The sequence below is a fragment of the Cryptococcus neoformans genome, chromosome 5 (genome assembly GCF_000149245.1).
Source record: "Cryptococcus neoformans var. grubii H99 chromosome 5, complete sequence".
NCBI classification, from domain to species: Eukaryota; Fungi; Basidiomycota; class Tremellomycetes; order Tremellales; family Cryptococcaceae; genus Cryptococcus; species Cryptococcus neoformans.
Window position 1 is genome coordinate 992,713 of NC_026749.1, and position 22,500 is coordinate 1,015,212.

At 50.1% G+C, this 22,500-nt stretch overlaps 9 protein-coding genes; 5 read left to right on the plus strand and 4 right to left on the minus strand.

The window, feature by feature from the left end:
• CNAG_01179 (DNA-directed RNA polymerase I and III subunit RPAC1) overlaps positions 1–1,156 on the plus strand; it is a 1,705-nt gene extending 549 nt beyond the window's left edge. Inside the window, exons 4-6 of the mRNA XM_012193978.1 lie at positions 1–60; positions 110–658; positions 723–1,156. The exon at positions 1–60 is cut by the window's left edge and continues 67 nt beyond it. Of these exons, the coding sequence (XP_012049368.1) occupies positions 1–60; positions 110–658; positions 723–856 (743 nt within the window). The 3' untranslated portion in view covers positions 857–1,156.
• Positions 860–3,594, minus strand: CNAG_01178 (nuclear envelope-endoplasmic reticulum network protein). XM_012193977.1 has 2 exons: positions 2,794–3,594; positions 860–2,735 (listed from the first exon to the last, which is right to left on the minus strand). Exons 1-2 carry the CDS (start codon positions 3,508–3,510, stop codon positions 975–977), a joined length of 2,478 nt encoding a protein of 825 aa, XP_012049367.1. The 5' UTR covers positions 3,511–3,594; the 3' UTR covers positions 860–974.
• Positions 3,595–3,621: 27 nt separating this feature from the next.
• CNAG_01177 (nuclear envelope-endoplasmic reticulum network protein) lies at positions 3,622–5,414 on the minus strand. XM_012193976.1 has 3 exons: positions 4,180–5,414; positions 3,887–4,118; positions 3,622–3,824 (listed from the first exon to the last, which is right to left on the minus strand). The coding sequence occupies exons 1-3, from the start codon at positions 5,314–5,316 to the stop codon at positions 3,691–3,693; spliced, it is 1,503 nt and encodes a 500-aa protein (XP_012049366.1). The 5' UTR covers positions 5,317–5,414; the 3' UTR covers positions 3,622–3,690.
• A 26-nt stretch (positions 5,415–5,440) lies between these two features.
• CNAG_07437 (3-keto sterol reductase) lies at positions 5,441–7,076 on the plus strand. XM_012194261.1 has 4 exons: positions 5,441–5,969; positions 6,030–6,240; positions 6,308–6,670; positions 6,748–7,076. The coding sequence occupies exons 1-4, from the start codon at positions 5,506–5,508 to the stop codon at positions 7,024–7,026; spliced, it is 1,317 nt and encodes a 438-aa protein (XP_012049651.1). The 5' UTR covers positions 5,441–5,505; the 3' UTR covers positions 7,027–7,076.
• Positions 7,077–7,180: 104 nt separating this feature from the next.
• On the plus strand, positions 7,181–8,392 carry CNAG_07438 (3-keto sterol reductase). XM_012194262.1 has 2 exons: positions 7,181–7,350; positions 7,490–8,392. Exons 1-2 carry the CDS (start codon positions 7,267–7,269, stop codon positions 8,045–8,047), a joined length of 642 nt encoding a protein of 213 aa, XP_012049652.1. The 5' UTR covers positions 7,181–7,266; the 3' UTR covers positions 8,048–8,392.
• CNAG_01175 (hypothetical protein) lies at positions 8,159–9,487 on the minus strand. XM_012193975.1 has 7 exons: positions 9,307–9,487; positions 9,199–9,246; positions 9,102–9,145; positions 8,918–9,024; positions 8,740–8,811; positions 8,601–8,682; positions 8,159–8,539 (listed from the first exon to the last, which is right to left on the minus strand). The coding sequence occupies exons 1-7, from the start codon at positions 9,326–9,328 to the stop codon at positions 8,498–8,500; spliced, it is 417 nt and encodes a 138-aa protein (XP_012049365.1). The 5' UTR covers positions 9,329–9,487; the 3' UTR covers positions 8,159–8,497.
• A 1,105-nt stretch (positions 9,488–10,592) lies between these two features.
• CNAG_01174 (hypothetical protein) lies at positions 10,593–15,522 on the plus strand. XM_012193974.1 has 11 exons: positions 10,593–11,289; positions 11,385–13,526; positions 13,577–13,647; positions 13,708–14,058; positions 14,118–14,398; positions 14,453–14,529; positions 14,593–14,677; positions 14,731–14,804; positions 14,858–15,001; positions 15,062–15,231; positions 15,286–15,522. The coding sequence occupies exons 2-11, from the start codon at positions 11,553–11,555 to the stop codon at positions 15,365–15,367; spliced, it is 3,309 nt and encodes a 1,102-aa protein (XP_012049364.1). The 5' UTR covers positions 10,593–11,289; positions 11,385–11,552; the 3' UTR covers positions 15,368–15,522.
• Positions 15,523–15,649: 127 nt separating this feature from the next.
• On the plus strand, positions 15,650–20,139 carry CNAG_01173 (hypothetical protein). Its single transcript, XM_012193641.1, has 7 exons — positions 15,650–15,761; positions 16,398–16,581; positions 16,631–18,146; positions 18,205–19,303; positions 19,360–19,548; positions 19,612–19,704; positions 19,761–20,139. The coding sequence occupies exons 2-7, from the start codon at positions 16,558–16,560 to the stop codon at positions 19,882–19,884; spliced, it is 3,045 nt and encodes a 1,014-aa protein (XP_012049031.1). The 5' UTR covers positions 15,650–15,761; positions 16,398–16,557; the 3' UTR covers positions 19,885–20,139.
• Positions 19,890–22,500, minus strand: part of CNAG_01172 (hypothetical protein) — a 2,758-nt gene continuing 147 nt past the window's right edge. The window contains exons 1-9 of the mRNA XM_012193642.1: positions 22,478–22,500; positions 22,228–22,393; positions 22,024–22,179; positions 21,894–21,969; positions 21,721–21,843; positions 21,115–21,628; positions 20,949–21,061; positions 20,574–20,897; positions 19,890–20,521 (exon numbers count right to left, since the gene is read on the minus strand). The exon at positions 22,478–22,500 is cut by the window's right edge and continues 147 nt beyond it. Coding sequence (XP_012049032.1) covers positions 20,288–20,521; positions 20,574–20,897; positions 20,949–21,061; positions 21,115–21,628; positions 21,721–21,843; positions 21,894–21,969; positions 22,024–22,179; positions 22,228–22,393; positions 22,478–22,500 — 1,729 coding nt within the window. The 3' untranslated portion in view covers positions 19,890–20,287.

Here is a 22,500-nt window from a genome sequence, read left to right on the forward strand (position 1 = left end):
TCTGTCACCGTGTCGGTCTAGTCCCCCTCAAAATTGACCCTCGCTCGCTCAGATATCGACGTAAGAGCATCCACAACTATCTATTGATACTCGCTGATGTCTCGTACAGCTTCCGCCAACTCTCAGCCTCACGAGCACGATACCGTTGTATTCGATCTTCGAGTACGCTGTGATCGACGTCCCAATGTCGACCGTAGCGAAACAGACCCAAAGAAGATGTACTTTGACAGCAATGTCTACTCTGGTATGCTTAAATGGGTCCCATCGGGCGATCAGAAGAAGAAGTTCAAGGGAAAGGCGCCGAGGCCAGTGAATGACGATATCTTGCTCGTCAAGCTGCGGCCCGGCCAACAGGTCGACTTGCATTGTTTCGCTAGGAAGGGCGTAGGAGCCGATCACGCCAAGTTTTCACCAGTCGCCACTGCCTCCTACCGATTGTTACCCCATATTATCCTACGAGGCCCGATTCCGAAAGAACATCAGCAGAAATTCAAAGGATGTTTCCCGCCAGGCGTTATTGAGATTGAAAAAGATGAGAGTGGAGAGGATCAGTGTGTAGTCAAAAATCCAAGGAAGGATACCGTGTCGAGGGAAGTGTTGAGACATCCCGAATTCCAAGATCTTGTTCAACTCGCCAGGATACGAGATCATTTCATCTGTGCGTTCAGCCATATAGCTCCATGATTTTTAAGGAATACGGCTAACCAAAAAACACCATCTAGTCAATGTGGAGTCCGCTGGTCAGTACAGCCCAGAGGAGCTGGTGCCGGAAGCGATCAAGATCTTACTTGGAAAGATTAAAGATGTGGAGGAGGGACTGGACAAGCTTTTTGCTACGGATGGCCAAGCAGCTTAAGGGGCCTGTTGTACTGGTGTTATGCATAGATTAATCTTTATTATATCATCACCTCTTTTGTAAACTTCACGTGGATATAAAATGACTTTTTTTTTGGTTTTTTTTTAATGCGTTTATACTACTGAGCGCCGGCCAGACGACCCGCTTTGAAACGTGATACCTTCTTCTTTGGAACTGGTATGTCTCCGGCCTCGACTGATACGTCTACTTGCGCGGATGAAATAGGCGCATCCTGTCTCTCTGCTACTTCTGTTTGGATAGCAGGGGGCAACATCGCCTTTAACCTTTCATCATCAACACCGTCCTTCTTACTCTGGGGCTCAAGGTCTCCTTCCACAGGCAAGCCCATGAGTCTATTCCTGACTTGCTCTCTCCGCTTCTTTACCTCCAATCTCCTCTCTCTCTTTTCCTTGACTTCTTCATCGTCCTCTTCGCCTTGTTTTTCTTCCTCAGCATCGCCCTCTGAATCGGATAATCCTTCCTGGCCGGGTGCCAAGACAAGATTTCCATTTTCCAGTCTCCCAACCCTGATAAAACGCCTCAAATCGTCCGGGGTTGGGTTGGTGATCACCGGCCCGCCGCCTTGGCCCTGCAAATCACTGATCCTCGGAAGACCAAGCATTACACCCGCGCCATTATCATCCTCTTCATAAGGAGCGTCACGGGGGTCCCTGTTGAGAGACGCGTAAGCATGCCGTCTGTGGTATTCGAGGGCAACTTCACGTGCGAGAAGAGCATCGTCAAGATCATACTCGTCTTCAGAGCCAGAACTATACTCGGCAAATGAATCTCCGCTGTCGTCTTCCTTTTGCTCCGTGACGGATATTCCGGCGGAGGAGGAGGAGTCCTGCGTTGGGGTGGACGATGAAGCCATTGGCTGGGTGATATGTCGTTCGACGATATTGCCGGCTGTATGGGGCGATGAAGGGTTTATCGCCGGTATCGCCGCCGGCTTTTCGACCACAGCCCCTTTGATCGCTAAAGTACCTTTGCTTTCCGCCATTTTAGGCAGATTGATCCCTCTGGGAGAAGCAGTCGCTGGCGTACCAGACGAAGTGGCAGGAGCAGAGGCGTCGATCTCAGAGTGAGCCAGACGTTGAGCGAAAAGCGACTTCTTCTTCGGTTTCAAAGCCTCCTGAGCGGATTCAGGTGGGGGCCCTTGTCCCGAGATTACGGTGGGATGGGGCGGACTCGAGGAAGATGGTTGGTCGTTCTCAGCGGTAAGGACTTTCGGAGGAGGGCCAAGGAAGCCCTTTTTGAATCCTGCAAAGCCATCTTCTTTCTTGGCCTTGGGCTTTGGTTCAGTGATCGTCGGAACAGGCTTGGGCGCCCAGTCTTGATCGTCATCCGTTGCGAGAGGCAGAGGAAACCCAAACTTGTGCGGCTTTATTGACGAGGGCGCAATGTCGGAGGAATCGGGGGATGCAGGTGGGATGGAGGGATCAAATGTCACAGATTTCTTGTGAATAGGAGGTTTGAGTATAGATTTAGGTTGTTGTGATGACGGTGTGTGATGGCGAAGGATTGAATGGGGATGGAGTTCAGCTTTTGGGGATGATGGGGAAGAAGGGAGTTGGGAGGATTGTGGATTAGGTGCTGGTGGATCGGAAGGGAGCGATTGGTCTGGCAGTTGCGGTTGCTGCTGGACTTGTTCAATGAATTCTTCATCATCGCTTTCTTCACCTTCATGGAATATCTTTTTGCGGAGAGCTGCCCTTCTGGCGACGGCGTCTTCTGACCAATAGTCGTCCTCTTCATCCTTGGGCAAGTCCCCCATGTCGGCAGTTGGATCGCCAGCTGCAGGCGGTAACGACCCGATAGTTTCGCCATTAAGAGTTTCGCGAATTTCGTGGAATGGTAAACCTTCTTCGTTGAACACCTACATGTATCTGTTCAACATCTCTGGCTGTCAGAATTTCAAGGGGAATACCACTCACTGTCTCGTCCTTTTCCGCACCACTTTTTCCCTGAGCGTCAGCTGCAGCGCCCTCTGTCATGATTTCGATCAAGTCATCCGTCGTCGTTGGGCCGGTGACGTGATTGGCAGATGGAGTCACTGCCGTAGAGGAGGATTTGGCTTTTCCATTAGCAGCCAGTTCCGGTTTTGGTTTTCCAGCGACTTGTCCTGACTGATGCTTTACCGATGGCTCGGCTGACTCTGTGACGGACGCAGTAAGATGCTCAGAGCCAGTTACCGCAGAACGTTTCTCTGGTTCGGACGGCCCAGCTGCGGGTATATTGTGGAGCACGGGATGGAAAGGCCGCAATTCCTTCCTTCCATCTGCAGTTTCCAGCTGTCCTTCTTCGACACTTGGCAGCCCGTCCATGGCCCGCGCCTGTTGAAGCAGCAGCCTCTCTCGCCGTCTATCGACATAGTCTGCCGCCTCGTGTGGCGACATGTCGACCCAGTACTGCTCGCCCTCTCCACGGTCTCCGCCTGTGCCCGCTGTGCCGAGGCAGACGAGGACATGGTGGGTGTCTGTGAGGGTGGCGGGGAGGGAGGCTTTGGAGGTGAGCGGTATGCGGGCTGGGTGGCGGCCGGCGGCGGGGAGGAGCGCGAGGGAGAGGGCGAGGGTGTTCAGTGCGCTGACGTGTGCGTGGAGCGCGGGGGAGAGCGGCGCGATGGGGAGGGAGAGGGGGAGCGGGCGCGGCATCTCGGCGGGTTCGCGGGAGAGTAATGTGCTGCACGAGACGATCAATCACCATAACAAAAAGACCGCCGCCCAATTCCCCGCCCACTTCCGCCTCCACCCGCGCGTTTTGGGCCGGAAAACACCGTCCATGCATACACGACTATTAGGAAACAATGCATATATCCCCTGTCCCTCTAGCTTCTAGCTAAACCCCCGGATGCCCAACACCCTCCGCACATCATTCACAAACCTGAGACTGTCCAGTACCGGAATCGAATGCAGCAGCGCCTCGTCGTTCGGATCAGACGTCCACCCTTCTATTGGCAGCGCATTTGCTGTACCCATACGGTCAGGCTTGACGGATCGCAGACGAACAGCAAACGCGTGAAAAACCTACCTTTGTTCCAGCTGTAGCTGACGGGCGAGTTGTCCATGAAACACACCCTACTCAGATCCTTTTCGACCAGAGTCAGGTCTTTGATGTAGCTTCCATTGGGCTGCACATGGCAGTTTTCTCTGTACAGTTTCTTGGCAAATAAATTGCGGCCGCCATCGAGCCAATCGATTACGGGGTCCGCATACTCAGGCATGGAGGCGGTAAAGATCACAAGTGTGTACCAAGACGCGACCTACAGCGTTGTCAGTGTTGTAATACAAAAAAAAAAAAACGTGCAGGGGAAAGAGCCATACCTTTTTAAGGAAATGATCTACGTAAGGGCGCTTATATACATGATACATTGTACTCCTCCCATTCACCACCACCTCGACAGTATGGCCCTCCTTGGCCCTTCCATTGCCAAACACACCCCCGACACTAAGACCCAGCAGCCCACCACCGCCAGAGCTACCACCAGGGTAATGGATTGGTCGGCTCGTAGAGTGTATGAGCGTCTCGTCTAGATCAAGGATCAGTGTCTTTTGAAGATGGAACGGAGTTGTGGGCTGGCGTAATGGCCTAGGGGATGGTTTCCGGAACAACGACGAATCGGCGTTGGACGCTGGCGCGGGGACAGACGGGTCAAGGAGAGATGTTGATATGGGGTTCGCGAGAAGACGGGTGCCAGAGGGACGTTTGGGCGATGGTTCTACAGTTTTCGACGGCGGCGGCGGCGGCGGAGACGGGGTAATGGGGTTGTTGAGTATAGAGGTGGGAGACGGTGGCCGCTGGAATGAAGGAATCGGCTTGTGGCCGGGTGAATGGACAGCAGTCTCTGTACCGTCCAGCTCCTTCTTGGGTGCCGAGCGCAGGCGAAAGGTAAAGTTGGGATCAGGACCTCCAAGTCTGTCGTCTTTCGCTGTCACTGTCATCTCATCAGGGTCAGGTTCAGGTTCCTCCTCTACCTCTGCTGCACCGGTACCAGTCGAGGCTGTGTTAGCCGACACGAATTCGTCTTCCCCGGGCGGCGCTTCCTCCAAACTTGCCGAGCCTTCTGGTCCCCTGGTGACAGGATCGACCCACCCGTCTTCCTTGTCATCCTCACTGCCTTCGTCTCCCTCTGTGTGCTCCTGCGGAGTATCGAGCGACGCTATCCCGGCAGTGATCATAACCCGCTCGCCGAGCTCTCTGAGCCCGGCAAGACGCTTACGACGGGAGCGGCGTCCCCTGCGGCGGGTCGCACGTGTCTCTCCGACAAAGCTCCTCCAGACAGTGAGGAGGACGCTCCATAGGACGAGCGCTATGCGGAGGATGAGTGGTGCTGTGGGTGGTGGGACGCTGATGGAGGAGATTGTCTGGCGAGAGCGACGTGGCGGGGTGCGTGGTGGGTGGGTTGTTGGCCGGGAAGCGATGGCGGAGAAGTAGGAGTCTATGCGACTCAGGGTGTTCATGAGTGCTGGTGGTGTGGCTATAAGGGCATCGCAGCTGAGCAGCGTGAGACTCTTTGGAAATGTCCAACGCGAGAAAGAGTTAAATCCCCGCCGGGCGGATGCGGCGACGCCCCCACAGAATATTCAATTATTTACATCGCGTCCCGTATTATATACCGTATGTATATACAACTATACACACCGCACACCATGCTCGACACACCCAGCTTTCAGCAACACCATGACCCGCATAGAGTCATCGCACTCGTCACAGGCGCAAACAGCGGGTACGGTCTCGGTATATGCCACCAGCTTCTCTCAAACCTCTCCCTCCCCTCCACCGTTCCCATCCCAGCCTCCACACCCCAGCCCACAGCTCTTCCCCCGTCAATGCGTGACTCCATACGCAGCAACCCGCTCCAGCCCACCAAGATCTCTATGCCTGAGACGACTCTGACTCTTATCCTCGCCTGCAGATCAGGAGCCAAAGCCCAAGAGGCCATCGACATACTTTGGAAAAAACACAAGAGTGACCTGGAGAAGCGGAAGAAAAAGGGTTTGGCCGCCAAAGAAGGCTGGCTGGAAGGCCTGAGGATTGTATGGGAAGGTGTCAATCTCGACAGTCCCGGCGGGGAGAATGGAATCCTTGCATTCACTGAACGTGTTAGGAATCGGTAAGTCTGCGTGTCCTGACAACATAACAACAAAACGCGCCGTGGGCTGACTGTAGCCAGCTACCCTCACATAACTTGTCTTTTCCTCAACGCAGGCATGGGCGCTTTCAGTGGCATAGATTACTGGAAGTTTGCAAAACAAATATTCACAGACGGCATGGCTATTGCCCTTAGCCAGCCACAGTTTAACATTGAAATCAAGGGCGCAAAGAGTGCAGATGGAGAGAGAGGGCTCGTTTGGGGTACAAACGTCCTTGCACCATACATAATGGTGCGCCCACTCTATGCTTTTTTCCTTCTCTTCAAATTTGTCAGCTGCTAACATTGCGGACAAAAAGGCTCGTGAATTACTCCCTATGCTTCGCCGCTCTCCTCCCGGACTTCCTTTTGCTCCTCGGGTGGTCTACACTTCTTCGGGCACCGCTACGCTGTCAAAGCTAAACAATCATCCTCTTGACGATTACATGCTTTTGGATTATGACGAATCTTATGGCGCAAGTAAATACATGGGTGATATGGTGATGCTCCAGCTTGATCGAGAATTCAACGACGAGAATACGAAAAGAGATGGTGACAGGGGAGTCAGGGTACTGACAATAGAACCTGGGTGTGTAGCCACCAACTTTTTCAATGCTGGATTGGGAGCATGGGCCTGGTGGATCAAGTTCAAGTGGTTCTGGTACTGGCTGTCCTTTTATATCGTACGTAAATTATTTTTTTATTTTTTTGGACACGCGTGCCAAGAAAGAATGCCCTAACATGTTCCATCTTACTTTAGTGCCGATTACTTGGCTCACCGTACCACCCTGTCTATGCTGACCAAGGCGCTCTGCCAATGCTCTACGCGGCTCTTATCCCAGCAGCGTTCCTCCTCTCTCCGTCGCAAGTACCTGCACAAAAATTTGAAGTTCGAGCGCAGAGATGGGGCAACACAAAGGTCGGGTACGGGGAGATTGATCGGTGGGAAGAGGCAGATGGATTGGGATTGCCCAAGGGGCTTGCGGAGCGGTGCGAAGCTGTTCGGAGAGACTGGCGGAAGAGAGAGGGGCTGGAGTAGAGTATTGTATATATGGAGATGCATAGATACTTTATAGGTTTTGTCGCCAAGTATCGCCGATCCGGAAGATCGGGCGTTAATAACGGTGTTAATTTATTTTGCAATGATACAAAGGAGCGAGGAAATGTGTAACCCGAGATCCGGATGGCCCAGCCGATAATAAAACATCCAATAATCGATCCGCTCCTCAGGCTTCTTGTCCTTTATATTAATAACATTGTCATTTTTCATATACTCGCCATGGCCAGCATAGAAGACCTCATCGCCACCATCTCAGGCGGTCTACACGCAGGCCAGCAGGGGAACGACATCAGAGACCTTCATGTGAGTTTTCTCGCCCGCTTTCCCACCCCGACTTGCCCAACTTTTCGCCTCTTTCTCTATTTTCCATATCCCATTTCACCACACAAACTTGCAAGAACAACGTCGCGCTGACTCTGCACCTCTTTCGTTCTTCCCACAGGCCAAACTAGCACAGACAATCAACAATCCCTTACCGCCGCCTGTCCATCGCCCCATCCCACCATGTGCCACAACATCCGTCTCAGCCGCCGGTATGCCCCCTCCTGCCCCGGCCTCCTCATGGAACACCCCACCGCCGAATGCCGGTTTCCTTTTCTCCACATCTCCTATATCCAAGATCAATGGCGCTGGTCCCAGTGGCGGTGGCGGTAGCGGTAATGGAGGCGGAGGCGGATCGGCAGGCGCGGATTTTGAAGTCGCCCGTCATGTGCATGAAGGCTGGTCGGTGCCTATGCCAAATATGGGCACCAGCTTTACAGGCAGGCCGATCCAACCCATCGTGCCAAACGGTAATCAGCAAAGGGAGGAAGGGCAGTGGCGACACAGAAATCAAGAATTTACGGGAGACGAGCCGGAGGAAAGGCCGTATCACGCCTCGGTGCTTCCCATAAAAGCTAGTCCGAAAGATACCGGTGGTTTCGCTGAAGACGCTTTCAAGCCTCTTTGGGAAGACACAGGGAAAGATCAGTGGCAAGGGTTTAACCGTCAAAATCGGTAGTGTTCCAATAAACAACCGGCGTTGTCAAGATTCAGCCTTTTTCTCGCACGAGAGATTGATTTTTTTTTTAAAAAAAAAAGCGGAGATAAGAGCGACCGTACTGTTGGGACGTTGGAGGGTAGTCAAACCATACATAGATTTTCTCGCACAAAACTTTGATTTTCATTTTCTGGTTATCACAACATTTCTCGTCTCATCGCCCTCGAGTTGTCTATATGAGTTTTACTTTTTTTGTCTGCTTCAGTATCAGTTGTCTGTATCAGGATTAATGTATTCGTGCTAGATGGTGGTTTGCCAGGCAACATCGTGATCATGCCTCAACGTGTGGATGCAGATAAACCCAAGATGACCAACTCTTGCCGACGGCTGTGAATCAACGTTATTCATTGCAGCATCGACAGTCACCCTCTGACTGCGACATCTAATCCTTTTCTTTTTTTTCTGCAAACATCAAACAGCACTTTGTCGGACTCCAGCTAGCCTGTCTGCAGCCTGTGAAAATATGGTAAGCAATGACAGATATGGCTGGGAGTCATGTCTCCGGAGCACTCACACCTCGTATGTACGGTAGAGACAGAATGGGCCCAATGAATGGTGTTTGTCGGAGAGCTTGAAGGATAACAGGGAAAAAGGAGCTATGTACCCAAGATGTCAGGAAAAAACAGCGTAGACGATGATCGCGCAAAACTAACCCAAAGAGACCGATGAACCCCACAAATTCTATGATGATCCCAATGATTGGCCGTTTGGCAAAAACGAGTATTCTGTGTAAATGAAGAAATCAGCAAATTTCCCATGACATCCCACCCCTCACCGGGAATCAGTCGAGAACCGCCCCATAGGTAACCAATCTTGTATAGTGAGACTTACATTCCGCCAAAGAAGCAAAGGGTTCCTCTCCACTTCTCACGTCGCGAGAAGAAATAAAAAGTCTTCGTTAAGCCAATAATAAGAGGAAGTCCTGAAAGGAACAAGATCTATAAATGTCATGGTAAATTGGTAAGTTAGCCTCGCCATTCCACTGTCTACCAAAGTTGTTCACGGCGATACTGACGTTTCCCAGAGCAAGGAAAGGGCCGTCAAAGAATAATATGATACCTGCGCGTCTATGAGCACCATGTCGAGCAGAAGCCTCACGGCATGAGACATACCTAAGAACTGGAAGAATATGCCGAAAGCCACAAGGGCGATGCCGATCTCTGAATAATGAATGAAAAGAAGTCAGCAGTCAAGAGCCCCAAGGACGGCAATGGACTCACTTTGCGCGTCACTCAACCACATTGTGCGTTATTTCCAGCAGGTTTACAATTGATAAAGAACTCCTGCAAGCTGAGAGAAGACGCCGTTTACGCTAGAATGCAGGGCCGTCGGTGGTGGCTAGGCGAGTAGTTGTTGCGCGTTCCGTAGCGTCTGGGCGAAAACAACCAGGTGACAACGAAGACAGACAGGAGTCCAGGAGATGTGCATCATTCATGTCTTCATTGAGAAGCGGCGGGGGCCGACTTTTGGTTTCCTTACATAATAAGTGCAATTGTGCATGCCTTATTTCATTAGACAAGGAATATCGATAGGCCCCAACTAACTTCTAATAATAATTCAAAACAGGACAGTTAACGTCGCAATAAGGGTCGCCCCCTCGCTCACTGACGAGGCATTCATACCCTGGTCGTCTCAAGCGGTGGTCTGTTGAATGAGAACGCAGAAGAGGAGGAAGTCAGCAAGTGGAAGAGGGAAATAAATGGGCAAGGTTGGAGGAGGAGAGCCTATTCCTGAATGCGTTACGGCGAAATCCACTATATAATGACCCTACTACTAGAGTAAGAAGCATTAAACTACGAAATATGAAATGTGGAAAATATGAAGGAAACAGGGTTGGAACGCGATTACTGGTGACGATGATGGCTGATGATGGGGTTGACACTTAACCGAACGAAAATATTAATCATCATTATTGGGGGTAGTGGATGATGATAGGAGCAGATGCCTCGTCGGTGTCCAGTCGCAGTAAAAGGTGTGTCATTATTACTATTATGTCTATACCTGTGTGTTCTGGGAAATGCTGTTATTGATGATGAAAAAGAGAAGAGACTTTATCAGGGAGCAAAAAAAGCGCAGTGAGAAGTAAATATTTGAAGTATGAAAACTGAAGTCCGCCCTCCGACCTTTACGGCCCCCGGGTTGCTAAATTTGATTTATACAGTTTACTTGGCTGTTTAGTAAATTTGATAATTTGTTGTTTGTTGACTGCTGCTGGGGATTGTGGCTAAGGTGGTTGATGGATGCATGCTGGCTGGCCCCTCTTAAGGGGCTGTACTATGCAGTAGTTAGTGTAATAGTAGTAGATATATCGTCTTGATGCGATTTGAAGTTGTCTCGTTTCCAAGTCTTTTTCTTTATTGGTACATGCGTGCTGCGCTGTGGTGTACTCTGTGGAGCATGAATAGATGATACCCAAGTCCCCAGATTCCCCCGATACCCCGCGGTCACGCTCATCATCGGCAAGTCATAACCCTAAAACCCCAGAACAACGCCACTCACCGAACACCTAAAACTGAGTCCAATGAAAAGGCCGCAAACTGCAAATGCAAACAAACCATCAACCATCGACCCAAGAGCAGTTGTCCAGTGCTCAGCAGTCACTAGAGTCATAGCTTACTTCCAGTAAGGACCTCGACAGACGAAAACACGCTCGTTTTCTCGCCTCTTGGTTGAATTATCGTTGTTGCATCGCGTGGCGAAGGTCCAGAACTCGACTTCCGCCGCCCGCCGGCCGCCGACCACCCTTTCATTTTTGGGCTGTTTGTTTGTTTTTTGGTTTTTTTCGGATACCCGCTCCACCATTATTTACATTGCGACCCTGCAACAACGCGACTGCCGCTACCCTGTAGAAGTGCTTTCGTCTTTCATCTTTCATCCTCCATCTTCCATCTTCCATCTTGTCCTCGACAACTGTTTTGTCCTATTATAGCCTTCAGCGTGAATCGTCACCTGTTAGGGTTCACCATACTATCCCCACACACTCATTCCGTGCTCTTACGTCCTATCTCACTGCGGCACCCTGTTAGCTGTGCTACGGCACCCGGCACACAGCCTTATCCCACGCCCCACAACTCACGTTTGTCGTCACTGGGCGAATCGCGGTCCACACCACTCTCTCATAGCACATAGCATAGCTTGTGTTCTCGGCTACAAGCACAAGCCACCCAATTTTTCATCGTCATCATCAGCAGGTCTATAAACTTGTAAGTACTCAGTAACAATTTGATGTTCGATCGCCAGCATCCATCAGGCCGCGGCTTCGATATCCACTCTAGGTGCCAACTGATTTTTGCTATAGCCTGTCACAATCATTGTATATTCTTGATATCTTTCTGAATTAACTCGCGACTCGCCGGCGATCCGTGTATTCTCGTAGATATTCGTGTTATTTTTTTCCCTCTGAGACGGCTTTATCGAACGCGTGACGACTACCCGAATCTCTCTCGACACTGCTCTTCATCCAACCATGTCTATTCCCGACAATCCCTTCCAGCCTCCTAGCGACACGTCGCCACCAACTTTACAGTTGGAGGCCATCAATAACGATGATGGCCAGTCTTTCATCTCGGGTATCAACGACGGTTCCATGCCTGCGGGTTCTCCTCATTCCCATATTTCCCCCCCGCTTGAGACAGCCTCTCCTCGTCCAGCGTTATCGAATCTTCAGCACCTAGGCGGAGGTGTCAAAACTCCGCGACGCGTCCAGTGGACGTCTGATCCCCATATCGTCCAGCTTCAACCTATTGAGCCTGCCCCAGGTTCCCCGCACACTCTTGATTCCAGTAATATTGACGAATTCCGAAACGCATTAGAGAGGCACAAATCTGGAACCACAGGTGCCCGAAGACGTCCCCCAAGTCAGCTTAGCAGACAAAGCAGTGCAAGTGGAAGCGTTACGCGCCATGGAACAGACGACGAAGAAGATTATGACTATCGAACTGATGTCGATCCTCCTCAGCGCCCAAGTATCGAGAGGCACGATACCGATGAAACAACATACGAAGCAAATCTCATTGATAACGGTATGCGCGATCATGTCTCGCAGTATATCGCACCAGGAGAAACGGACGGACTTCCCAATATTCCACAAATGGCGAGAGAGAATCAGAACGACGCAGCTAAAGATCTAGTCAGGGCGCACACTGGCAAGTGGGGTGTGTTGAGAAGAAGAGTGAGAGGTGCCGGAGCTGTCAAAGGGGCCCTTAGTGCAGCAGTGCCAAACAGGAAACGTGATGACAATGGTGAGGAGGAAGAGAAAGAGAAACGAAGAAGTGGTGAACACGACAGCGCTTCCCAAGATGCCTTTGCCGCGAGATATCCGGAGCCCAGAAGAGGTCCGTCGGCTGGCGGTTTTGGCGGAGGGGCTGTTCCCGGTGGAGCTTCTGTTCTGTCTTCTCTATTAGCATTATATGGTCAGCAAAATGACCAACATTCTGCCAATACTTCTGCCGCCAGTTCTAGGCGAGGATCTGAAGATGAATATTCGTCTGGAGATGAGCGATCAGCTCATAAAGGGGGAAGACATGCGTGGAGGCATATCGGCAGGCGATCGGCAGACGAAGGTCTTCCTGCGTTTGCGGTCCATGACCAACCTCATCCGTCCAACGCCCAACCTCCCCGCGATTATCAAGGTTCGCTGGATCCCAATGATCCGACTTCTCCAACCTCGCCAGGTTTCGGCCCCAATTCAGGTCAAAACGACGAATATTCGCGCACCCAATCTAGGTACGACGACACACCCGAATCCCCTGGATTCAAGGGTTTCTTCCAGAGGGCAAAGGAGCAGCTGCAGTACCATCGTCCGGATGCAGCTAAGAACGCGGGAGGTGTATTTGGCGCTCTCATTCAAAATACTCAAAACCTTTCAGGTGCTGCTACTCCGGCGGCTTCCACTCTTGCCCCGGCTGCTAGGCGCCCCGGTTATCAGTTGAACAGGTACTCACTTCCTGATGTCAACGATGAGACGCGTAGGGGGCCCTGGCGACCGCCTTCCCGTCCAAGTTCTGGAGCGGGTTCTCGTCCAGCTTCCATTCATTCATCCACTGCCGTTTCCGGCAACGGCGACTCTCCCAGGGATGACAGCGGCAACTCTTTTGGTGGCAAGAAAGCTATATCGAGCGATGACCTTATGAACATGCGGAAAGCAAATGAAAGTACTTTGAGTCTTGGTGGGAAAAAACGTCCCAAAACGGGTTTGCATCTCGAGTCATTGGCCCAGCTCCCTATCGCAGCTGTAAAAGGCGGCGGAAAGCAAATCAAGAATGCCGAAAAGTGGCTGCTTGGCGGGAAAACGCCTTTGGGATCAACGCCTCCTGAGAAAGGCGGTGCCGATTACTTCAGCAGGCCATTGACTGAAGATGAGAGGCGACGAAAGGAGTGGGAAGCGGAAAAGAAAAAGAGAAAGAAGGCGAGGGAGGCTAGGAAAAAGCAGGAGATCTTTGTGAGTGCCAACGATCCACGCTTATGAGTCGTATATTGACTATTTTGAAGATTATTCAACACGTTGCTGCTATTCTGTCAAGACAACAATTCTTGCTCAAGCTCGCTCGTGCCTTGATGATGTTCGCCTTGCCTTGTTTGCTTTAAACGGAAATTTTCCACTGCTAATTTGCTGTTAATAGGTTTGGCTCTCCTTCTCACCGTCTTGAGACGCAAATCCAGGCTACTGCCAGGGTGCTTGAGATTAATTGTCAAGTCGTCTATCTTCCTGGAACTATGCTCGTCTCTTTTGGTGATGACGCTACACACACGTCCGAGACCAAATTCTTGAAACAGTCTACTGGCCTCGACCTCGGCAAGCTTCAAGCCACCCATCACCTGTATTGGAATGTCGTCCATGACAAGATGTCTGTTGATCAGGCTAGCAAAGATCTTGATGTTTTGATGACGACGCCAGTTTACTATACTTGGTGGCAGACTCTGGTTATTGGTGCCCTTTGTTCCGCATTTATCACTGTTATGGCTTTCTATGGGTGAGTTTCCAGCTTATCCGTCAGGCGTCGAATCAGAATATTTGCTGAAGATGTCACAGTTCTTTCATCGACGCGCTTATGTGCATGGTACTCGGTGCTACACTTGTCGGTGTTCAAATGCTTGCGGCCCGAAATGACATGTTTTCCAACGTATTCGAAATCGCCATTGCCACACTTATTTCCTTTGTTTCTGCAGCTCTGGCCTCGACAACGGTTTTCTGTTATACAGCGTTGGTCAGCGGTGGAGTAGTTTTAATCCTTCCTGGTTACATCGTCTTGTCGGGCGCTTTGGAATTGGCGTCCAGAAATATCACTGCAGGCGCTGTACGAATTGGTTATAGTGAGTTGATTATGTTTTCACAAAAGATCAAGACGGTGTCTAATCACCAACCAGGTGTTATCTACTCTCTTTTCCTTGGTTTTGGTATCTCCATGGGTGCTGTCATCTATTCCAAGATAACGCATAAAGATGTAAGTCAGCTGGAGAGCGGAATTATTCTTGTTATACTTGTTAAATGCTCATCCTCCGCAAAGGTGCTAAATCCAAATGACTATACTTGTGAGAAAACTCATTATAACGGGTCCCCTTGGTATATGGAAACTCCGTCGGCTTGGTGGTGTGAGTATTTGGACTGCTGCAGCTTGCCTGTTCGAAGGCTTATCCTTTATTAGACTTCTTGTGTGCCCCAGGGTACTCGCTCGGTCTATCACTCAAAAATCAGCAGCCATTATGGGCCAAAGAGCTGGTAAGTTGAGACATGCTTTCAGACTTTCGTTTATGCCCTTACCCGTTTTGTAGCCTGTGATGGTCATTATTTCGTGTGCTGGATGGACTTCCAATCACTTTTCATCGCTAGCGTTCCCTGGCCGATCGGATTTGACCTCTGCTCTTGGTAGCTTTGTAGTTGGTACCATGGGTAACATTTATGGACGATTCTCCAACGTAAGTCTTTCAGTCTTTACGGTTAGATAATTTGGACAATCACTGACGAATGTCTCACAGGGCTCATCTTTCCCCGTGACGGTGCCTGGTATTCTCATCCAATTGCCATCCGGTTTGTCCAACGGTGGTATCTTCAACTTTGCTGCCGAATCGTCTAGTGGGTCTTCCACGGCGTATAGCGACGGTTTCTCTGTGGCCGAGCAATTGGTGGCCGTTGCTATTGGTTTGACGTGAGTCATCGGCAGTGTAGGCACCTATGAGCGGCGGCTAACTAGGGCATGTAGTGTTGGTCTGTTTGTCAGTGCGGCGGTCTGCCATCCATTTGGCGGCGGTCGCAGGAGAGGATCTGGTATCTTCTCTTTCTAGAAGGGGCGCGTGTTGCATTGCCCCAGTAGATTCCTGCGCGTCTGCCTATTGCTTTGCTAGCATATGTATAGAAGTAACGATATAAATTTCATCATGTAGCTATGGCGTGCGATATTCCTTGTCCTATAAGGTGTGAATGCTCGGCTGCTGGCGTACGGTGGAGGTTGGGGGGAGCGGATGCTTTGCGAGAAGAGTCGTGGCCCTGATGTGCGGCGTGCCTGGCTTAGTAGGAGTACCGTAATGCAGTGGTAGTCGACGCTTGCACAACATTGAGACACATCACCTCCTTTCCCCTTTATTATACTGCTCCTTTCCCCGCCCCTGCCCTTCCATATTTGCCCACCGCCCCCCACTGCCCGCCGCCTGCCTGCTCTGCCCCCGCGCCTATCCGCCGGTGAGTCAGCTTCTGTGTGTCTCCTCTGCAGCCTGGCCGAGTCACCCCGAGCCTTCCCCTGCCCCGTTCGCGGACAGCCTCCTTTGTCTGCCTACTAGTATCCCAAGCATCCCTCCAAGGCGTGCCCTTTTGCCTGCCTCTTCGATCGCCGTCTTTGCTTGACCCCTCCCCCATCCTTTGTCTTCCCGTCCAGACGGCGAAGAATGGCCGCGTCCAACCCTCGCACATCCACCCGGGGATAAAGGAGTTGGAAGTATCCGGTCTTTCTCAGCCATATGAACTCTTCATGTCCCCTGCTTCTTGCTATATCGTCTGGTTTTTGTCTTGTGTTGTTCCTATGTTGGATCGAAAGGGCGCATCTTTGGTCTCTTAGTCACGTTCGTCCTCCTGTCTTCCTTGCAGATGTTCCCGTGACTCTGCTGCCAACGGCATTTCCTAGCATCCCCTCGTAGCGTAGAAGAAAACGGCGTCCATGTCCAATGGACGGTCTCAGCTGTCTGCCTGGATTTATACTCGCTCTCCGCCGGAAAAGAACGGACAAGCTGACATGTCTTTTCTCGAATCTCGATTTCCTGCTCCGCCTTTCCCCTTTCGCATTCCACATATACCCTCTCAACCGCGCGCCGGGCAACAAAGCCTACCTCACATTTCTACAACTAATCTGTCAGTGGATGCATGCAACCGCCCACAGAGTGCAGTCGTTAGGAAGCTCCCCCCTGCGCGTCTCCGGAAATACAGGTACACATCCATATCTAGTCTGCCGACCATCCCAAGCGCATCGGTTCACAGTTCCTCCATGTCCTATCAATGGAATCACAACGTATGTGAATACACTTTGCTCCTGCCAGTCACTGAAATGCCGTTTCTAGCACGATACATCGACCTCCCATCGGGATCAAGACCCAGTTTACCAGGACTACGACAAACAGAATGTAGGCTATACTCCGATGCAAGGCCAAGGGATGCTTGATCTTATGGGCATCCCTCAGCCAATGTTCTTTCCAGGGATTCAGACAGAATTCAACAACGGGAGAGCCTCAGTCGGTGTAACAGGTGGCTACCAAAATAGTATGCCGCCACCTCAATACCAGTTTCGACCTGCTCTAGCTCTTGACACCACTGGCGGATACTTGGCCCCTCAGCCTCAACCACCCTCAGCATATTCCGAACTACCGTCTGGGCTCCGTACTGATTTGGGATCGAACACAGATGGCGACCTTGTCACGCCAAACAGTTATTCATCTGCTGGCGTCCAATACCCCCCTTATAACAGCGACTTCATGACATCGCTGTCGGTAAACACGGGTATGGTCAACCCTGGCCAATCCGGTCGAGGCATTGAGCAACCCCAGCCAATGTTGGGAACGTATCAACCCACGGTTATGCCCCAGTATGGCTACTACTCCATCCCACATCCTGAAATGCAACAGGCTCAGCAACCTGTTGAACCGTCAGTTCAGCTGGGAACGATCTCTCCGTCAGAGCTTGGACAACGTCAACCTTTGAAGCCTACAAAGAGTTTCAGTGACCTGATGATGGGCAGTCGTGCATCATCATCGTCGTCCTTAGCCTCTCAAGACGTACCGGATGGATGGAATGGCAATGCTCTCGAAGATTGGACCCGACCCCTAAGTCGTGCATTGCCATCTTCAGGCACTCCCGTTAGCCAGTCTGCAGGTAGCAGACAACTACCTGCTGCTGCCGATGTATCTGCTCTTCCCGATCTTACCAAACGCCCGTCTTTCGCTTCCTCTCCACTTCGGAATCCTTCTTTCTCACCCCTGTCTCCTAGCGCGTCAGATACCGACTCCATCATCAAACAATATATTCGGGCTCCTAATCGCTTGGCTTTTGGAGAGCGTAAAATCATCGTGATGAGCCCGAAAGTAGGCCAAAAGAGTTATGGTACAGAGAAACGATTCCTTGTACCTCATCCGCAGGCAATTCTCATTGGTAGTGGGTGGTGGGCCAAGAGCCCTGACGGGTGTCCCGTCTCTCCTCTTCAACCTCCTAGAATCAACATCAGTTTGACAGGGGAGCAGGCGGTGAAGGACTCTATTATCAGCTGGACGGACCTGAACGGCAAGAACATGGATGAAAAAGCCAGCACTCAGGGAGTCAAGATTGATGACCAACCTTTTACTGGAAGTGTAGCAGGAAAAAACCTCCATATCAGCGATAATGACCCTAAGAGGAAAGAGGTCAAAGCATTGGTAACGGTTAAGGCGCCTCTAAATAAACATGCAGGGCCTAATGGATGGGGAAATGCCAAAGGGACTCTTTCAGATGTGTCAAACGACATTGTGTTTGGAATCTTTGAGAGCAAAGACATCAAAATCATCAGCAAACCGAGTAAAAAACGATCCACGGCCAAGAGCGGAGAATGTAAGTGGGATCTTTCTGAATCATGTCTGAGCTGAAATGATTCTAACATCGCCCGTAGTAACCATCAGTCACGGCACTACCGTTGCTCTTTTCAACCGTATCAAATCGCAGACGACGTCAACTCGTTATCTCTCCGTCGTACCGGATTTCACACGTACTCTTGGCTCTGATGGCCGGCCAGTCACCGGTGCCAAGACCCCTCAATATGCAGATGAGAAAGGCGCTTTGAAGGGATTTACAGCGGATGCTAGCTTCTGGGAGTCTTTCATCATCTGGCTTGTCGACCCTTCCCTTCCGTCTGGTCCAAGCAATCATCAGCCCCCTAATCCCGATTGGCCTCGCCCCCCTGCAAACATCATCCCTCTCAACACGATCTCTCATTCTATCCGCTATAACTCGACTGTCGTCCTTCAATCACTTCGAACGGGCGTTATCTCTCCTACCCTTGTGGTTCGAAGGATTGAGACTGATTCAGATGCTGTGGGGATGGACGGACATGTCCATGAAGTACCTGCTATGCCACCCGGTGAACTCGCCAGCGACTTGGTCTCACAACTACAAAAAGTCGCATTCGAGATCTACAGTCCCGATACCATGAATCGCCTTCAACGGGAGAGTAAGTATGGGGGATCCTGGTTATCGTGTTACCAAGACGAGGTGCGGGAACATGCCATCAAGGCTGAAAGGAAATGGGCCGTCCTGCAAGCTCCTGCGGGTAGTAAGCCGGCTTCCAGACCGAACAGCCTACCGAATACACCTCAACAAAGATTCGGTATTTTGCCCATGACGCCCCACACCAATAACATGAATCTTCCTTCTACCCCGTCCAGCCCAGTCAGCTCTTCGTCCTCCCTGGATTACTTTAACTATCAATCTCAAAGATCGTCCGGTCATAACCACCCTCTGATGTCCCCAGGTAGCGTTGAGACCGCCCTTCCATCAACAGATGGCGGGCCTATCAGACGGCAAAGAACATCATCCATGGGTAAAGGGCCTTTGTCGAGACCATTACATAGGAAAAGGTTGTCTACAGATTCAACAGGATCGAACTCTTATGAGTACATGCCGAGTCTTTCATCGGCCATGTCAAGTGCAGAACAGCCAGTGCAGCCTCAAAGGATGTTTTGGACCATGGATGTTGGTGACAGCTGTGTTTGGTAAGTTCCTATAGGGTTGTCGCCACGGACCGTGCTGATTGAGATATCACGCATAGGAGTATAATCAGCGTTGAACAAGCATCATACACGTTCTTCACGCCTCCTATTTCAAACTTTGAGGAATTCGAACCTGTGGCGCCTTTCCCTGTGGCTAATCGCCTTTTGCCTGCAAATCTCAGCGCTGAAGTGCCTTCCAAGTACGCGCATCATTACACGACAACAACCAACATGCCCCTTGTCACTTTGTAATTCAAATTTAATTGCATCATTCACTCAAGATCAAGCGCTAACCAAAGACGATATTTCAGATATGGGAAACATTTTGTCAAGAATGTGGATGGGCTTGCGAAACATGTAATGTACTACGGAGACGAACCGGCGCGGCATAATGAAGTCAGATGGTGAGTCTGCGGTTATTTACCTATCTGAGTTATGGTGTTAAGAGTACCCCCCGCAGCGCTGAAGTTATGGTGGCATCTGAACCTGAACAATCAGCTAAGTCAGACAGGAAAAGGCCTATATTTCTTGTTCGAGAGGACGGGAAAGTTATCATTCCGACTCCACTTCATTACCCCGTATAGATGAGCTCCTTCTCGTGTAATTTGAGTTCCGGTCTTGTATCAGTGACGATTCAAATCATTTATTATCTTGATTTTGCTAGAATTTTTTTTTTTTTTTTCCTTTTACGTGTCTGGGCTGAAGTCAATTTGCATGGGTTAAAATTCCATACGTCTCTGATTTAAGGAATGTATGTAATTCGCGATTGGTGAAATAGGGTCTTTTACTGGGAGCTTCAAGGGCGGAATCTCAAGAACTATATAGGATCTCAAAACTCTTGCCACAAATAAGGTAAGACTTTGGGCACGGTCACTCCTTTAGACTCCTCCGGAGTGGAGTAATGTATCCCATAGATCAATCCGGTTTACTTTCCAAGACAGATAATTATATATGATTGCATCTAAATTCGAATTATCTGATCCTTTGTCAAGACCATTTATTGCTCCTAGCCTTCTCCCTCATCACCCACCACCTCCTTAATCGCTTTGCGATCACAATGCTGACTGCGATCCCTACCATCCCCCCTAGGGCACTTGCAAAAGAAGGCCCAGAATAAGCACCGTCCAATGACCGACTGATGAGGTTCTGTTGAGAAGTTGCCCCAAGGAGCAAATTCTGGGAAGTAACAAAAATTGTTTCAATGATTGGCTTGTTTTCGTCCTGGTAAACTTGTCAGAGGTTGATCCCATGTTTACAAGCTGACTCTTCTTACGGCGCTTTTTTTGAGCCTCCCCGATAAACCTTCAAAATCGCTCTTCAAGCCATCTAAAGCTTTTTTCAACCTTCTACCGCTCTTTTCAAGTTCCTCTACTTTGACATTCAACATATCCACATCTTTATTCCCACTCTCCTTTTCTTTTCTGCTCGCTTCTTGCCTAGCCTTTTTGTCCGCTTCGGCGCGTTCATGTTCGTGTACGAATGGTAACGCATCGTCGACGATCGGATTCGTAAGGTGCTCGACTTTCTGAGTCATTGCATCCATAGAATTAAGCAACGACATTTGGTAGCTGACCAGGGCTTCTGCTATGCGAGAGTCCTACAGACGAAAGTCAGCAATGCTATTATGGAATCAGTACAGCGATCTTACAAATGCCGAGTTCGCGGTAGGATTCTCTGCTTGCTTGGCAGCGATGGCCTCTGGAGAATCCCTGAATCTCCATGGTTTATACGGTGGATCCTGATCGGGGTTCAAACAGATGACTAAGGCCCCTTAATTGAGCTTGCAATGCCGCATGCAAACATGTTTGACTTACTGTGCTGAACTTCACCATTAACAAAGTCGTCTTGGAATATCCCCTTGGCACTTCCACGGTTAATGAGAAATGCGGTAGGTTTTCCGTTCTCTGGAGCCTTGGGACACCTGCTTCCTGGTACGCCACTGAACCTGGCTACTCCTTGTTCTCCATCCCAGATCACTTTATTTCTCAGCACCTCAAAGTTTTTAGCCGAGGCTACTACTATCCCATATCCCCAGTAACCACCCGAGAATTCGTTATCAGTGACACTTGCTGAATGTACAACGCTTTCTGTGTCATCTGACCAGGAAGCTGGGCCAATGACGATACCGACTTTAAAGTATCTGCCCAGGGCGTAGAGATGATTGTGGTGTACCTTTACATTAGTGTAATCTCCATCCCACGGCTCATAGTCCACAAGGTTGATGCCGCCGAGGATGACACGGGTGCGAGCATATACGTGGTTGTTTTTGACTGTGGAACCGGCGGAGCCAAATAGGACGATAGCGCCATCGGTCGCGTCGTATACGACCTAGTCATAGCTTTAGCTTTGTGTGGAAAAAAAAAAAAAAAAAAAAAAAAAAAAAAAAAAAACAGAAATGCAACATGGCATGGCAAACTTACGTTGCGTTCAACGATGGAATCCTTACAAGCAAGACTGATGCCGTCTGCACGAGGGTTACCCCATAAGGGCTTAGTCTCGTCCATACTATCATACTCGTCATCCCATTCTTCTCCACAAGGCCCCTGTGGAAACATAAGCGAAGGAAGGCTGTATGAGGAGATACAACGCGTACAATCTCATTATCCACAATGTGGCCAAACCTACATTGCCTCTCATCACCCTCCCTGAAATGGAGTGCACTCCATCCTCTAATAAAGAAGAATCAGTGTTGAGCGACATCATGACTGAATGTTTTTACAGACCTTGGTTCATAAAGTTTACAATCCCTCACCGTTTGGCTCTCTGCATTACCTACTTCTATCAAAGCATCCCCTTTGGGTATTCTCAATAATTGTGGTCTATTGCCATCTATTACCAAAGAACGGATCATTGCATGCGAACATTGCTTGCAATCCGCTCTGATTCGCATATTAGCCTTCAATTCTATGTGAATGGAAGTAACATACCTAATAGCGCATGCCAAATCTTCTCCATCCACCACGAGCATGGCCCTGTTACGGTCTTTGGGATTACCCAAAGTCGTGAGAGTTTGGCTAGGGGCCGTGAAAATAATGGAAGAATTAAGCCTGTGCACAGACCCTGGGCATAATGTGACTGTGGTGCCCTCGCCTCCTATGGAACATAGCAATACCATCAAAAAGGGCTTTTGTTAGCTAACAAGTTGTAAATGGACACAAAGAGCCTCGAGGAACGCACCGAGGGCCAAGGCATTGTTTATA